The sequence below is a fragment of the Echinococcus granulosus genome (genome assembly GCF_000524195.1).
Source record: "Echinococcus granulosus chromosome Unknown EG_S00038, whole genome shotgun sequence".
Classification (NCBI taxonomy): Eukaryota; Metazoa; Platyhelminthes; class Cestoda; order Cyclophyllidea; family Taeniidae; genus Echinococcus; species Echinococcus granulosus.
This window is the reverse complement of record NW_020170418.1, coordinates 24,353-41,945: the sequence shown is the minus strand read 5'-3', so window position 1 is coordinate 41,945 and position 17,593 is coordinate 24,353. Positions and strand designations below refer to the sequence as shown.

Sequence of the window (17,593 nt, the reverse complement as noted above, 5' to 3'; positions counted from 1 at the left end):
CTTACATGAAGTTCACTGAATCCCGGAAGATGCATCTAATCAGAATAAAGAGGGATTTTTTACACAAAGGTTATTACAAATAAGTGGGAACGCAACCAACATTTTTTATTCACTTTCAAAGCGAAACGAAGCAAAATTGTGAAAAGATGGAGAAACGAGTCTCCCCTTCTATTTAGCTTCTTCATCGATGGCCTCCATTTCAATGTAAGGTTCGGCCGCCGCCTGTCCGGATTTCTTGCTCCACCACTCCTCGACCACTGTCGTGCCTCTTCCGCCCAGTCGGGCGCTCAGTGTGATACGACCGACATAGAGTAGAAACAGGAGTAGCTAGAGATTGTAATGTGGAACCATTTAGTGCGTCTATTTGCATGAGTGTTGACTGTCAACGCGTTTTAGAAAGAGGTTCTTCTTGTTAGTGACAATCGTATTTAACTAATCAGGCTCTTCCAGTCTTCTGTTCTTAGGGCACCACGCTGATGATATGGAGCTTTGCTAGGTCCTTTTGTACATTTGTGGTATGGTCACTTCCAGCCCAAAGGATAATACAGATGCTGCGATTTATTGGGGACTTTTTGCCGTTTTTGATCTATTTACTCTTCAGCGATTTTTTCTGGAGCAGTCTCCATAATAGTAAAGTGGCCAAATTGAGGGAATTTTTCTCACTAATCCTAAAAAGCATAATGGAAGTCTAATCACACTGACAAAGAGTAGCGGTGTCATGCCAACCATGTCGAAACACCTGTATTTGAGCCTGCGCGTGCTACGATGATTGTATCGCCGCAAAATTGCGCAAATTATTTCCAACTTCAAACATGTTGCTCGTGCTAAATATTACTGTTTATCGAATCACTGCCCAAGTCCTAGTCGAAATTTAGCTAATACTATGCCTAAAGCTACTACTCGGCATCATCACTAGTAGTGTCATCATCAATGGAAACGACTAACTGCGTGTTCATGATTTAACATGTTCTATTTAGTGTTTACTGTTTAAATAAACCGAATCAGTCTAATCATCGTGCTGTAGATTGGCGGAGCGACTTGCAGCAAGTAAGGACTTAAGGAGCGCATAATTATTTCCTGTTATTCTCATAGTTTGAGGCGGCTGCCCACATTCTGTTGATCAGCACTGGAGCCTTGAAGCCGAAAGAGTTGAGAGAGAGGGTGTGAAGGGAGTCTTGAAACAACTCGCCTGAATAAAGATGCCGAAGGTGATAGCTAGGACACTGGCGCTGATGGCCTCGGTGGGTCTACTCCAGTTGAGAACGGGGTAGATAGGATGAACGTCGCTCGTGTCGTAGTAGACGTAGGAGAAGACGGCATAGATAATGCCCAAAAGGGTGGGGTAGATAGCGTGGAAAATGTTGATCGGTAGCCCGTTTACCCACGTGTCTACGAACACCGTACACGCCGGCACTATGTGCTTGAGTCTCGACTCCGGTCGATAGAATTGTGCTGAACCAAACGAGGAATATCAGTATGAATTTGGGATACATTGATGATTCGACGTTTAGGTATACTACTCAGGACACGATGCGTTCCAATTCCGGTTATAGAATGGAGAGTCTCCTATGTACCAGGCTGTTTTTAACCAATCCCCTCATTCAAGTGTCCATTATATCATTTAATTAAATAGGGATGCCTAGAGCGAAGTGGATGCGTTCGAATCAACACCTCTTGCACCTGTTTTGCAAAGCTCAATTCTTTCCGTTTAAAAGTGAAATTGTTTAAAATATCCTCACAACTGCATCATGTTATTTGGCATAACATTTATGTTGACTAATGGTCGACACTCACTTTAACGTTCTAAAAGCCTATGGGATTTCAGGAACATGCACCCAGCTTCAACCCTGTCTCTTCACACGACTGGCTAAATGCACCTACGAGCATCGTAGGCAAAAAATACATGTGACAAGGCACTTGATTGGATTTTTCAAAGGTCGTATTGATGTTACTCTGGCGTACTTTGTTTTCAAGTTGGGTTTTGGATGTGTTTCATTTGTGTACTTGATTATTCTACGCCCACGGTTTGTGATGCCTTGGCGACTTGATGTTAGTTGCATGACCTAAGGATGGCATAACTTGAGTAACATTTTGCGAAAGTTCAGTCTGAATAGGTCATGGATTGAAATCCATAAATTCTCATCTTAAACATTTTTAATGATGTTTTATTAAATCAAGTTTTATTTTTTATTCCAGTGAATGCTTTACATTTCTCCGCTATTTGTTATTTTGTCTTAAAGATGCATACAATGGAAGTGTTGGTTTCATATCCCAAAGTTGCATCATCCGTCCTTTGCTATTGATGAAAACTCCCCAAATCGTGCACATTGATAGCTATTTTAAGGTGATAAACCGCTTAGCAAAAATGAAGTTTTATCACTATGACTATATAACAGACGATACCTGTCCTAAAAGCTTGTAATTTTAAAAATCCGGTTCCCCTTAATGCTAAGTTTTGCCTCGTATGAGGGAATTCGACTATAAAAGGGTGGTTATGGACCTAATAATGCGCCTTGAAACCTGCTGAAGAAAAGTAATCGCCGTAATCTAAAGTGGTTGGCAGCGGTTTTAAGGCTAGATTCACAAGGATTTCGCACACTACAGGGAAGTAATTCTTTATGCTAGTTTATTGAGGTTTGATATTAGACCATATTTGTTTCTCGTAATTTTGGAGAGGAAAGATTGTAGCAGCAAGTCCACTTTGCCTTCGTTAGGGCCCGCAACATAGCACTTAAATTGCACCAAATAGGAGATGGGTTCCATCGGGTACATCCCTCCAAGCCGATAAACCTTCTCTGCTGACGTCGCATTCCCGCTCTTGTCATTCGTCAACCACTCAAGTACTGTGGCTTTTATAATAATATGGTGCTACATTTTCACATAAGTGTGGGTGAAGATACAAGGCTTTTAAAGTAGGTCAGAAAATTGCCTGTGCATAAGCGGGGGCTTTTTTAAATAGGCTGATCTTCCTAACATTCTTCTTGTATACAACTGCCGAGCCCAATTGAAGCTACCTAAATTGTAAGCCAACTGCTTTACCCTTGAAAGGCTCCAGCAAGTGACTAAATATTCCAGGGTAGGTTTTTTCTGGTAATTGGGCAGAGAGCAAGGTAAGCCTGATGTTTCGTGTTTTGAGAGCAGATCAATTGTACTATTATGCCAGGTTGAGACATGATTATGTGGTGCCCTTGCTCTAAAAGTCCCGTTGAAGCACCGCACCAATAAGCGACTCAGGTTATCCTATAGCTTGTATTTATTTTCCACCTGCTTAAAGAACAAGCATTGGCTTTTTTAAATATCGTTCCAATTTTTTTGCCTTAGGGGTAAATGTTGTCAATGAGAGCATCGCGTGTATCGGCATGTTTTTGTCTCCTAATTACTTATAGAAGACTGCTTTATTCGTGTTCCTACCCCAATTTATACTTGTTCCCATTTCATTTTCACCTAATTTAGCATTTAAAAAGCACCACTGAAAACTTCAGATGAAATGTAGACGGGAAAGTGGCAGATGTGTTTTGATCACAACCTCATTCTAGCGTGCCAATAGGAATGCCTCTAGAATAATGCCTAAATTTTATCTCAAGGTTAAGTGGAATTACGCGTGCAACAAAGGTTCCTGTCTCTTCATCACACAATCACCAGACAGACTTGACGTCTGACGGTAAGCCTAATCAGATGGTAGGTGAACTCACTGTATTTTGGATCCCAAAAGGCCGCCCAGTACACGAGGGAGGTGACCAGCACTGTATTCATTGACATCCCGTAAAAGAACCACAGTAACTCAGCAAACCACTTTGGTACAGGCTTTTCTAAAATATCACAGTTAAACAGGTTGCAATTGCCTTTTCAATTTCGTACAATTCAGTCACAAGCACCTTCTGATTTTTTTCTCACAGTCAAATGAATTAGCGTCATAAGGCCCTTCTAGGTGATTTATTGCGACTCTAACAGAATGGCGATTGAATTCTACTGCCTGTTATGGCTCGCCGTCGATTAAACTGTATTTTGTTATTTTACGAGCTTCGGTCCCACCTGGGTGTTTTTGAAACAACTTGTAGAAGTCTGGGTTGCCACCAATGGCCTTACACAGGAAGTCATGGGAGGTTTATAATGTTATTCGAGTGAATCTCTTAACTTATGTATCTTGACAGGGCAGAATCCTTCATATAATAAAGATCGAGAATTTTAACTGCTTGCGACTATTTCTCTGCATCTCTTAAATGTTGTTCGGGATTTCCAAGACGACATGCATGATAGATTTACTTTGAGGACTTCTGCAAACCTTTTGTGACGTTGCTTGCGGGAGTGAAGATATCACTAGCTACTCACCCTTTTTGCAGTTGAAGTAGGTACAGAAAACGGCGAAGACATTGGAGCTGATGGTGTACATGAGGAAGGCCCAGTTGGTAGCATAGAGAAAGTAGTAGAGTTTTGTGTGCTCCTCTTCGCTGCGCTTCACCTCCAGTGGGATCTCTACGCATGCCCAGACGAGGAGACCGATGGATGTGAAGAACCGATAGAGTGGGTAAAATACTCCGTCCATCCACATCCACTAAGTAGACATAAACACTAGCTAGTAAAAGCTGTGTTCTTTTTGTCATGGTATCTACGCTTGTCTCGGCGTTTTGGTGATTCAACAAATTTGCATACATAGGTGAGAGCAGTTGAGGTTAGGTTCTGAAAAGTCCCCAACATTAGCGAGATTCAAAATCCACGCAAAAATTGGTTCCAAACTTGCCTGAGAAAAGGGGAAGAACCTGTAATTGGCGCCAGAGAAGCCGAATTTCTGGCATTTGAATTCGCATTTGAAAGCCCTTTCGACAGTCAAACAGCAGGGCCTTTTTTCTTCTGTCGTTTCCTCCATTTCGCTATACCTTCAACTGCCATATTCCCAGCATACGCCGTACTATAAAATTGCTCCGAATGCGGCGCCCAATTACAAACAAGGCACTTTAACGCCACGGGCCAATCATGAGCTCGTTCAGAATTAGTGCCACTGTTCAATGTATCTAAGATCTTTTAAGTAGTATAAAGTAACAACTTCTACTTTTATCTCGGATATCAGCATCTATTAACGTTTAATGCATCCTTATCCTTGACTAAAACATTATCAAGTCCAATTCACTTGCTAAAAAATGGCAATTAAATCCGTTGACTTATCATTTTGCTTAAGCCTTGGGAATTCCTAGCTTGAGATTATCCCTTCTGTGCTCCTTATTTGGCATTAACCAAATGAGAAGCTTGGGGAACAAAAATAGCGATTATCGGCAGGTTGGTTATTATTTACTTCAATTTTGGATGCAATCGGTACACAGTAAGGTGATTTGAGTCAATGGAGATGAGAGGTTGGAATTGTAGGACTGACTAGCAGCAGTGTTGCTGTGATCGAATTACCTTAATTTGCTTCATTAATTTGAAGTTACCATTGATGAAACAGCAGTTCACTTTGTCGCCTGGAGTTCTGTTGAAATGAGAGCAGGCGCTTAATTTGGTTTACTGTGAGGGATCTGATTACCAAAAGAAAAAGAGTAGGGTCAATCGAACGCTGACTCTTTGAAGAGGTAATCATCCATGAATACAGTCATCATGGGGAATTAGCATGCTCTTCTTAAAGAAGATGCAAAAGGTCCATAGTTTTCTCTATAACTGAGTTAGAAACTTTAAACGACCCAACTCCCGTATATTCTGTAACTTGACCTCTTTGTGATTCACACATTATTGTCGCCTTTTTTTAAATAAATCTATGAAGGTTTGTCAACGAGTTACGTTTTTCACCCGCAATCATTCACCTCACAGAAGTAAGGCAGTAATTCAGCTACATGCAGTTTCTTATGGCCTCTTGTGCTAGAGAACTGGTACGTGACCTTTTCAGAGAACAGTGCGTCTCCATTCACCTATACAATTAAACCAGCCGTCTAGTCACGGTATACATGGCCTGCAAGTTTTCATAACAGGTTGCAGCTAGTCATCAGTAACGCATCCGGTGTTCGAGGTCTGAGAGCATTTCCACCGGGGCATTGTTTCGGTACAATCACTCTGCGTGAGTCAAAACACAGATTATTACTAAACTGTAAGATCTCGATAGTTGAAGAATGCCAAAAGTTTTCATTCGGTCGGTGTGAGTCATGTCGCGCATCCATATGCCTCCTACATCTATAAATCTCTATGTGATGTACCGGTTGATAGAAAATGTTTTGAGGTATACAGAGCCTGTAAATTTATGCGATTGCCTTTAAGCGGGAAAGTGTTTTTAACCAACATTCCCTGTATAGAGGGTAGTGTACAGTGCCAAGCAATAGCGGATTGTCTGAGGTCAGACCCTAATTGCTTAAAGTGTTCAGAACGCTCTACTTAAAGTTTATAGTAGCAACTATAGTGTACATTGACTCCTCTTATACCTAGCGATAATACACCTCAACAATGCTGATTGAAGTTGGACGCCTTTGAAATACCTTATTTGAAACATAGCCAAATTACCTTGGCGAATAAAATTTAACCGTCTTACATTTAATTTCAACTGTTACACCATTTAGTTGTATAAACTCAACTTTCAACATTCATCGGTTTATTCTAATATTGATAGATGCGTAGCGTTTCAGGATAAAAATCGGGAATTAATCAGTTGAATAACTCAGTCGATCTCTACGAATGTGTGTTAGCACAGTAAAATGGGGTAATATTTCGTGCGACTGAACCACCTCAGTGGTATGAGATCTCGATGCTCAGGTTCCATGTAGGGTAGACTTCTCAACTTTCGGCCATAAACTATTTCGGCTTTACAAAATACAGATGCAACCAAACCTGTGTGTGCTCCCATTTAAAGAATTGAGCCTCCTACCCTCTGTCATTCATTCCCCCTGCCTAGTAAACACCTATGGGTGGGCGCATTTGATAAACACAGAGGAGAATGACTGACAAGCCGAAGTGTCATTAGGAGCTCAAATTCGCCTGTTCAAAGGCCTTAGCGCCAAAAAAACACCAACACCAGCCAACTAAGCTGTTACGCTCACATCTAAGGCATGGCTGATGCCGTCTCAATTCCAAGAGTTTATACGATAGCTCCTTTTAATCGAAATTATCTAAGCACACACATCAACTTTTTGGCAAATTTTTGCTTTAAGTATAAGAATGGTAAAGTGATTTGCTTTAATTGAAGTACTTCAAAATAAAAAGTAGGCAATCATGGACATTAGAACACCATTTGATATTCTTTCCTTGGGAATACTGCACCTGTGTTCACGCGCAGGATTAATGTTGGATTATGGCCCAGAAATCTGTGCTACTGCTCTCCAACAAAATTAGCTGCAGCCACTCTTGTGCATTTACCCTCAATTCACTATTTTCAAGGGCTACAACACTAAAGTACCTGCAAAATAGGCCTTCAATTTATCTTACACTTCGGCTCTCTTGTCAATTTAAAATATTTTTGTCTCCATAACCAATTGAAGCTACCCTCACGGGTAGTGGGAATAATGGCGTTAAAACTTGCATTCACATTTTGAGTTTTCCTGACTTAGGTAGATTATACTTTTGACTTTAAATGTTGCTGCTCCTAAACGATACGCCATCCATTTCAATCGTGATATTTAAGGCTGCATCGGACACATTTCCCATCACTTTATGCAATAGATTTCTTAAATAGCTCTTCTGCTGACTACATATTCACTGTGTACCGTAATTTATACAATTTGTATTTAAAATTACTGTGACAGTACCTCAGGTAAGCTTCTACTAACCAGCATTTACAGTCAAACTTGATTATACACACTACTGTCCCGTGGCGTACATTGTCACCGCGACAGAGGCATGCTCTAAACATCGACTGGGTCGGAATCCCAGGTGTGTTTTGGCCACAAGACAGTGACCACAAGTACGTGTGTGGTACGATGAGGGGAAGGCGGGAGAGGAAGAGGGGAGCTCCCACTCATGAGAGCAAGGGGGCTGCAGCAGTGGCGCGAGTGCAGACACTAGCATGCCGAAACGCGTTTGGCTCGAGCTCATGCGCACGTGTTGGGGCACTCACCATTCCAGATCCGACAAATCCGACCGACAGTTTGGGTCTCCCCGCCTGATTTACGACACGTGTGCTCCGACACACACACACACACACAGGTACCCACTTGAGTTCCGACTTTGGGGTCAGTTGGTCGCGTTGGGACATGTAGACCTTATGCGGAAACGTAAGCTTGCTTTTACACTTCGTTGAACTGCTTCCCAATGTTGAGCGCAGTTGATTTCACCTCTGCCGCGTAGGCTATAAAGAGGGCGTCTTAGTAGATGGAACAAACGTTTACATTAATGTGTGATAATTATTTTGGCTGTCAGAAATCTTCCAACTCAAACGCCCGCTTACGGTAATACATGGATAGATTCGCATCTAGGCTAATGTTGACGGGCGGATGCCAAGCATCTCTCGGTAGTGATAACTGATTTTCGGGAAATCTCTTTTAAACGTTTTAGGTTTTATCGTCTCCGTGTTTAGGCTTCCACTTTCACTTCGTAAATGTGTGTGCTACATTTCGTTCCAATTTTAGCAGTTGAAAGATGAACAATCAAGTAATAAAGGGGAGTTTACACATTTTCAATATCGAACTGCGGTTGTCAAGTTTATGAGGTTTTTGAACAGTTTACAAAATGGCGTCTAGGGCACAACAGATGTGGGATCCGTTCTCATATGACTCAAAAATATGGGAAAGTTCCTATTCTTTCTTCATTAACATCTTTGCTGTCAGCCCCAAGTTTAGTCAGTAAACTGGATTCGCTAAGCCACATCAGTAGCTGCCCCACTTTTCACTAGACCGTCCGATTTGCCAAGTGCACAGAAACAAATTTTGGTTTCTTCTACTCGCTGTCACCTTGGCGTATTCAGTGTATATCTCCCATCGTAAAAATATATAAAGTATAAAATACTAATTTAAATTCTTGCCAAAAGAAATGTATTCGCGTTTCGTTGCGAGTAAGTGAAATCAAATCTATACCCTCCACCTTTTACTATTCACATAGCTGTTTACGAGATACGTCGAGTTACAGGAGTCATTGCTAATACCTGTCTAGGGAGCTTGGGGTGTTATGTATGCGGAATGCAAACCACCGAAATCACTCTATTTCACTTTTACACAAAAAAACGCCCTTCCCCCATCCAGAGTCGTCCGACACTTATAATCCACGTCTATAATGGGAGAACGAAACAAATGCTAAAAGAGGGGTGTACTCTTGATTTCACTTCCTAAACTAGCTCCAATTAGTAGTAGGGGCTCTTTCATCTGAAAAAAAAAAAAAAAAAAAAAAAAAAAACAATTAGTGAGCCGTTGTGACCCCTTATAGGTTTAGACTTGAACCTCTACTGGATATCATGAACTTTTAGATGCGTGTTGAATCTAGTCCCTTTGTTCTTAACCCAAACCGAAAACCCACTACCCTAAAGATGTGTACCCATCTACTTCAGTTCCATTTTCATTAAAGTCGATCAATTTAATGGGAAAAAGCAAGCTCCCGCACAGTGACTTTAGCTAGATGTGACCCAACGTTCACCACTGACCTTTGATTCCAACTATTCTGGCTTACTTAAACAAGACATTTTGCTGAAGGTTTTAGTTTGTCCATAACATTTTAAAATTTGAATTTCACACTTTACACTGAGTTTCCACTACCATTGCCGCCGTACCCTTAGCAAATTTTTGAGGACACAACCTGAGTAAAAACGGCACTTACTAACCAAAACTTAGTCGGGGGAAGATGGAACACTTACACGGACGTATGAAGTTGGCGGGACCTTCAGTAAGTTTAAGTAAGTCAGTGTTGTTTCGATGTTGCTTTCACTTTTGAAACCCACTACTTTTCCATTCCTGATTACATTTATAGAGTGTACGGTCGAACCTGGACTCATAAACACCGACTATCCCCATCAGTCGCAAGTAACCGTCAAATGGTGTGGGGCGATTGTCCAGAGAATACCCTCTCAATGAGTACAGATGTATACTTGCGGCGTCACGCGATGAAAATAGTTTTACATGCTTCTGTAGAAAAAAGAAAGCTCCACCCCAAACAGTGGGAAGCTGGCAGTGCAGATTGACACTGCCGCCTTGTGCAGGTTCGACGCTGAATCTCAAAATCAGACTTGATGACTAGTAGCAAAACGCGACGTCCACGTCATTCGTACCAGCTAATGTCAGACTAGTATGTTAACTAAATGAATGCAAAACGCACGATATGACTTTGTAAGGAAGCTTTATTATGCAAACCAATTGGGTAAAAATCCGCATCCTAGACCCCGAAAAGACTTGGACTGTGTAATTAAGGTTCATAAAATGCTGTTCATGCCATGTTATACAGCACGACCGATCGCAAAACATTTTCCCCCCCCCCCCTCCCAAAAAAATGGCAGATTTGATGGTGTTGCATTCATTCAACCTCGATACGGTCGCCAGATATCAGGTAGGGAAGATTCCCTTGATCGGTTGAGAAGTTGGGTTTTCTCGAGGAGCGAATAAGAGGTGGAAGTGGAGGGGGTTGTAGAGGAAGATGAAGCGGCGGTGTTCTCGGCCAAGAGAGGGGTGAGACAGTTGAGACCGCTGCTTTCCCTCTTCCGACCTCGCCCTACGGGCGGGCACCCGTGGTGCTGACGAGGAGATGTGGACAACGGCGTTGAAGTGATCGTCATTCGGTTTCGACCGACGGGTGTGAATGCTGAGGCACGAGGTAACACGTTCTCCTTCACCGCCACAACCGCCCCCCTCGACATGGTCGAACTCTGCCTTCTCCGTCGCTGCTTGTCCGATGACTCCTTTATTGAAGTAAGCTCCAGACGTCGCAACTTCAATTGCAGTTCGGGTTCAGTCTTGAGGAACTCTAGCAGGCTCTGAAGCACACTCACACACTGGTTTAGCATGTCCACTATCTCCGTTCTTTGATGAGATTGGTGGTGCGGCTGCAATGCAGTCAAAGAAAGATTCTAAACTTAGTTTTCATCCTATCAGAAACTTCATTCAGTTAAGATTTTTTTACATCCCACACTAGTGCACTTTTAATCGACGAGCCAATCGTGGTGGCGGTACGTCGGCTCACATGTCAAAGAGGCGACGCGAGCGAGCGATCCAGTGATGTTGTGAGGGCCCCTCACTCCCCCACCGGCGCATTGGCAACGTGTCCACAAAATCAATAGACAAGACCACACACCGAACCCGAGCAACAAAGAACCAAGCTTACAGCCTGTCTTTTACGAGGAATGAAAATAATTTAATTATTTTAGGATTCTATAAGTTTAGTACTAGCACGACGAAGTGGTTCTCAAATACCGATGCAGAGGCTGCTGGCTGTGCTAATAGGGTGACGCTAGACTAGATAGATCAAAGAAGAGGGAACAGGACGATTTACTTTTTCGCCGATGAGGGAGATGGCGAGATCGTAGAGGGAGGACAGTTTGTCGGAAATGTATGCTCGCCGACGTCGCTCCATGTTCTGCTTTTTGACCTAGATGGGAAAGAAGAGAAAGGGAGACGATGTGGCTAGTCAGCCCAAGAGCCGTGTTTACTGAACCGGGGGAGGGAGAGTGAAGGATTAATGAGCTCAAGGTGGGGGAGTGACACGGCATATGCACTCACAATGGGTGGGAGGGGAGAAGTAGCGCGAGCCAGAGAAAGGTAGTACCCTCCCCTCTAGGCATGCCTTAGTCGCCACAAATGCGTCATTGCTTCTTCCCCTCTCCCATACGCATTTGCGCACGAAGCAGCCTAAGACACATCCAACTCAGCGTTGGTTACTCAGCTTCGCTGGTGTGTGCATTTAAATACTATCACCATTTTCCACACAGCGACTAGAACAGTTTCAGTTTACATATTTGAATGCCATGGAATTTCCTACTAAATAAATTACTTCTCATCCTTACCGTTGGAAAAGTTGACTTCACCCGTTTAAAACTAAATTAGTTAGCATGTACCTTTCGTCTCATTTCTCGATCGTCCAATGGAAGAAGTGGACGTTTTCCTATACCTGCTCCTGAGATAGATGGAATTGGAGTGTCGAGTTTAGGAGCTATGGGAGGAACTGACGATTGCACGTTATTGGATAGGTCCACGATGATTGGTTCTACAGGAGCAGATGGTGCAGAAATCGGTATCACGAAGATCGGTTGATAGGTTTGCTGCTGTTGGCTCTGCTGCTCTTGTGGAACCGGTGGGGTCGATGATGCGAAACCGATGAGAGGGAGAAAAGTGCGATTAGGGTTCATCTCGGCTGTAAGAACCCCGTGTCCAGTACACGGAAGTGTGGCGGCCCCACGTGAATACAATTGGTACACGCGTAACCAATCCACAGCGAATATTTATCACTCTTACTGGAAACAACCAATTAAATCCCTGGGCAAAGGATATTGGCTACCACCCAAACTACCAACCTATGCGGTGGTCTCGATATTTGTGCCAAATTTTACGTATAAGTTTAACCCTAGAGGTGGTTAAAGACCAACAATAACAGCAGAAGTCGAGGGACGGGGTGGGTACTTATTGTATGTTCTATCAAATGAGCTTTTCATCTACGCAGGGACAGTTAAATAAAATAGCCTTGCTCTCTTGTCTCTAAGTGACGTTTGAGTGGAATCAATCAAAATTTAGACTGTTTAAGAAGATAAGTTGCTTCCCGACTATGAAAGCTATTGTAGCAGAGATGCTATATGGCGGCTTAAAGACCGTAGAAACTTTAATTTGAAATTTACAATTTTGTTAGTGTGGATACCTGGGGTGCATGCGACTCGCAAAACTTTCATAAAATTTAAATAAAATAAATAGAATACCATACCTTTCTTTGTAACAGCGTAGGGACCTACCCGGCAAAAAAGGGTGTTCAGACATTGGGACCCCTAATTCAGTGGCTAGATGGGCAGCCTTTGATGTTGGGATAACGCCAACGCTCGGTAGATTGATGGGATCCTCCTGATGTCCGATGTTCCGCTCACCTATAGTGCCAATACACAGATGCTCTAAATTCGGAACTGCGAGCCCATAACCAGGTCCACCCCTTGAGCGTTACCACTTCATCCATGCATGGAATTTTTTGGGCTGGCTTAGCGGTTAAAGGATGAGGTTAGGAAGGGGAGAGGGGTTTAGTGTAGAGAACTCAGCCCATTTGCCCTGAAGAGTACTCTACTCAATTGTGACAGGATCATGTGATCACTTACTGATACCGAAGTCAGCACATTAATCGCCCTGTGGTATAATGATTAAAAAAATACATCATATGCAGTAGCTAGACCTCTCGATAAGCTCGTGTTTAGTTCACCATTCCAGTATGGGGCATCATCTTTTTTTTTCTCAAAACTTCATTAGGAGGTGAATACGCTAGACGAATTAAATGCATTTGAATTTTTGTGAGCGACGGACGGGTAAGTAAAGGGGATTTTTTTGTAGGAAGCATGATTTTTAGCTACCTCTCTGAGTAACACAAATGATTACCATAGTCCTAGCCAAATCACGCACGGTGGCCTCATTCTTCAAGAATAATTTATTGTGTCGGATATGAGCGGAGTATGACTCAATAATATAAATCATGTAAGCACATGCAGCTAATGGGGTCACCGTGGCTTCCTTAGGAATGACCACCCACTGCTGGAGAGTCGGCTGGCATGATAGGGCCAGGGAAGGCCTTAATGTCTGCAGTCTTTCTGTCTACTTAGCATGAGATCACAACTTGCTGACATCCACCAGTATAATAACGAAAAGGTTTGAAATCCAATTTTGTCACCTGTAGCTAGCATCTAACAACAGTCTTGGGTTGATATTGTAGAAAATCGGTATTAAATTCACTAATATAGGTAACCTTGCGGTCCTTTTCAGCCTCCAGCGATTCAGTCTCAACATTGGTAACATGGTCTTATTCATGTCACCAGTGTGCTCTATAAAGCAGATTTATGAATAACAGCATGGATTCTCCCACGTGGGCTTAGCGTTAACAAAAGCGCTATACATTCACAAAATCTGGGAAACAATCACGATTACTTTCCATCCGTGTTTAAAATCTGTAAATTACGTTTATATGTTGTTTAGGGTGGAATAACCATAATTAGCTGTCAACAAAGAATTCCATGTTTCCGATTTAATTAGTGGTCTTGGGTCAGTCACGTGGATTTTGCGTTTATAAGCAGTTCATTTCACACATCACATTTAGAATTATGAATAAAACATTTTGCCAAAGTGGCCTCTTTTATCCCCATAGCTAAGTCGGAGTGGCTGACCAATTTTATCCTAAATCTTGTATTTCAGTCTTTGTGTTTTCTCTGTGAAATTTACACGAGAGCCCTTCCAAACTAATTTTGTGTTTACTATGACTTTTAAATGTGCTTGTTAAACCTCTTCATTATTCTCGCCTTGGGAAGTAACACGGTTGGTCACTGAGGTTTGGGATAGAATACCAGAAAACGCTATTTGGTCGCATGGAGATGGGTGACCGATCACGGTCGGTCGATCATGCATGCGGGAAAGAAGGCCAGTGTTCGTAAAAAGACCTTTAATCCTTCTCTTCTCTTATCGTGTTTCGATTTTCTCTTCTGTTTTTCTCCTCCTGAGGCAATACTGTCACCTGGACTAAACAAAGGGAGAGCCCTTCGCGTCCTGAAGGCAACAAGTTGTCACTTGTGGAGGGAATCGGAACCGTTGATCAACTTGAAACGTGTAAAAGCATATTTATTATAGGTAGTAAATGGGAATGAGTTATTTATGAACTTTCGTGAAAATGCACCTCATTCCTGCCTACCAGGATTTTGATCAGAATCCAGGGTAAGCACAATGGAAAACGCGTTAAACTAGCTTCGATCAACTTCTCAAAAAGCTATCGACATTCATAAAGGAACAGTATTACCGTATTTAGTTATTCATTTCACAGTCTTGTTTTTTTACGTATTATTTGGCATCAGAACAATTACAGGCATTATAAAGAATCATTGTATGCCATATTATCAACGTCCTTAACAGCAAACCCACTAATAGTAAAAATGAAACGAGTTTAAAAATGTAGCATCTCGATTCTCAAAACAATTGAGAAAAACTTCCACAATAACTGCTTTTTTTACATCGATAAAATCAGAAAGCACTCACAGTATTTTCAAAGGCACCTCGTTGATAAAAGTATTAACCCATTGTTTTTAAAACAGCATTGACCCCGGCGTAAAAATGGGAGGAAAAGCAGTGCGTAACAAATTTGCTGGCAGGATTTTAGTGGAAGACTTAGCATCGCAAATGTTGCATTGTTTTAATTTCACCCTAAGTGTTTATGTTGTTTTTCTTTTTCTCTCACTCTTTGCCATACTATGGAGCAAAAGGCTGCCTTCCTGAGTTAATTGTCGCCTCTCATGCTCGAATGCAGAAGCCTGAAATTTTCGAATACATTCAACATTTTAGGCACGAATTAGAAATTAGGAGCGCGAAAGTTATTTAATTTGCAGTTTGAACGTACAACACATCTTATTGTCCCATTACTTTTTGGCATAGAAAGTTTAAGAGTGAGAGAACCACCTAGTCTTAGGTGGTGGGACCATTTTTTATTAGAATGATGATTTTTCCAAGGTACCTTGCGCTTCCATGCTCCGCCATTTTTAATTACCATTATCATTCCTTCTGCCCATTAAAATCTCTGAAAGTTTTGACAACGAAGAAGTGAAGGATTCGGTTTAAGGTAAAAGTGCAACTACTTATATATTCGTACCGATTTTTTAAGTTACAAATTGATGGAAATAGTTTTTTTCAGTTCACTAATATTTGTTTACGCATATATTTGATTACGCGGCCTCTTCTCTCGGTCTGAAGGTTGTACATCAGTCCTGGCGTCGTTGCCTTCTAATTACCCACTTTTGCCTCAGCCCTTCCGTTAGCTAATAAACCGTTTTTCTATGTTAGCATGCCTTATTACGGTTTATTTAATGGTGGCCTACCTAGCATTAGCGTGATGTTCAGGTTAATAACATCAAGTTTTTCAGACATAAAATTTTATATGAATGATAACAAACCGAGGGATCGGCCCTCCCCCCTTCCTCCAGTGGTAAAGGGTAGGACACGGGCTCTTGCGCCGAACTGAGGTGAGGTTGGGATAGGATGCGCCCTCCGTCATTGAATGCCTCCTTCAAATAACTCACTACCACTAACACCGCCACCCAGGGAATACACTATTACAAAGTATAGCTGGGAGAAATGAGCTGATTTGGCTATACCTTGGTGCTTGAAGCTGATGACACTAAAGTACGCTATCATGCCTATCATTAAATCATCTCATAATTCCTTCGTGTATTCATGAGTAGGGCCACACGAGTAGCCGAAAGCTGACAAAAAAGTAATTGGATCACATTTCCACATATGTTGTAATGATTATCTGCTAATTTGAGTAAGGAATCATCACCTAGGTGTCCTAGAGATAACTTTAAAAACCCACCAAGTTAATTCTACTCATTTCGAACAATTACCAGTTTAATTACGATTCAGTTAAAGTATGTCATAAAACTTAGCAAATTTGTAGACAACATCTATATGAATAAATAAATCCTTCTCCTAATAGAAAAAAAACTAAGGAATTAACATTTTTGCATTAATTGAAAATGCGAGGTGCAGAAATAATGGATTAAGGTAATAAGAACCATGTAAAAAACTAGTAAGGGAACAGACATGACCATCACAAAAAAATGTAAAAAGAGGATACAAAGTTATTAATAGCCTTAATCCGAGTTTTCAAACCCGAATTGATCTGTAAGAGTGCGAAATCATTCGGTATTTCTCAGACAGTCAGTTTAAATCTCACGCATCACATCACTACAAAGAACACTTGGTTGCATATGAACTAAGCATTAATCTGTGTCAAGTTGTGCAGGTGTTGCAATTGTTTTCTTATACTTTGGGTTGTAAACTGGCTTTTAAATGGTTACTTTCCCGACAAGCTTTTAATCCCATGTCTTTACACTATCGAATTTCTAAATTGTCAAACTTTCGACGCAAATGGGTTACCTTCGCCACAGCATTTAATTTAAGCGGTGTGTTTTAGTTGGGGTCCCGTAGACACAGGTAGCTGCCCCTAAGCCGTCCGTGGAGGAATGAAGAGGCACGAGCAATGGCTTCAATCCTTAGCACAGCGTCGTCAAACTCACACGTGGTGAGGGCAGCCATGCGAGAAGTTGGGAAGCTACTTGCAAAACACCGTAATATTCCATACCTGACATCTAAACTAGCAATGCCTTTTCTCATTCCAAGTTTCTTCTGTTGGAACTTAGCTCATAAGTATATTGATAATTCCATACTATTCACTACGGACCCAAACTACTCTCTCTTTGTTGTCAATCCAACTTCACAGTCTTAAATGCGGAATCTGCATTAAAATCTATTCATAAGAAAAGTTGAGTTTATCTTGCGGTTCTGCCAATGCCCGGTTAAGGGTATGTATATAATGGATACATGGCCGTACAACGAATTTACCCATGGTCACGTTTTGACTGACGGTCAGATATTTCTGCTCTAATCACCCCTCCATCCCTCCCATCCTTCCCATTCTAGACCCTCAGATTTTCATTACTCTATCTGATTTAACGATGATGATGCACAAGACCAGACGATCTTCTTGTCTATCA

The 17,593-nt window shown here is 41.7% G+C and overlaps 2 protein-coding genes across 2 annotated transcripts; both read right to left on the bottom strand. All coding sequences in view use genetic code 11, as the record gives it.

Moving 5' to 3' along the window:
• Positions 1-168: 168 nt before the first annotated feature.
• EGR_05274 (hypothetical protein) lies at positions 169-4,805 on the bottom strand (the record flags this gene model as incomplete). Its single annotated transcript, XM_024494523.1, has 5 exons — positions 169-327; positions 1,223-1,452; positions 3,693-3,809; positions 4,330-4,552; positions 4,758-4,805. 5 exons carry the CDS (start codon positions 4,803-4,805, stop codon positions 169-171), a joined length of 777 nt encoding a protein of 258 aa, XP_024350994.1.
• Positions 4,806-10,405: 5,600 nt separating this feature from the next.
• EGR_05273 (hypothetical protein) lies at positions 10,406-12,226 on the bottom strand (the record flags this gene model as incomplete). The annotated part of the gene is made up of 3 exons (XM_024494522.1): positions 10,406-10,927; positions 11,374-11,469; positions 11,936-12,226. 3 exons carry the CDS (start codon positions 12,224-12,226, stop codon positions 10,406-10,408), a joined length of 909 nt encoding a protein of 302 aa, XP_024350993.1.
• Positions 12,227-17,593: the final 5,367 nt, after the last annotated feature.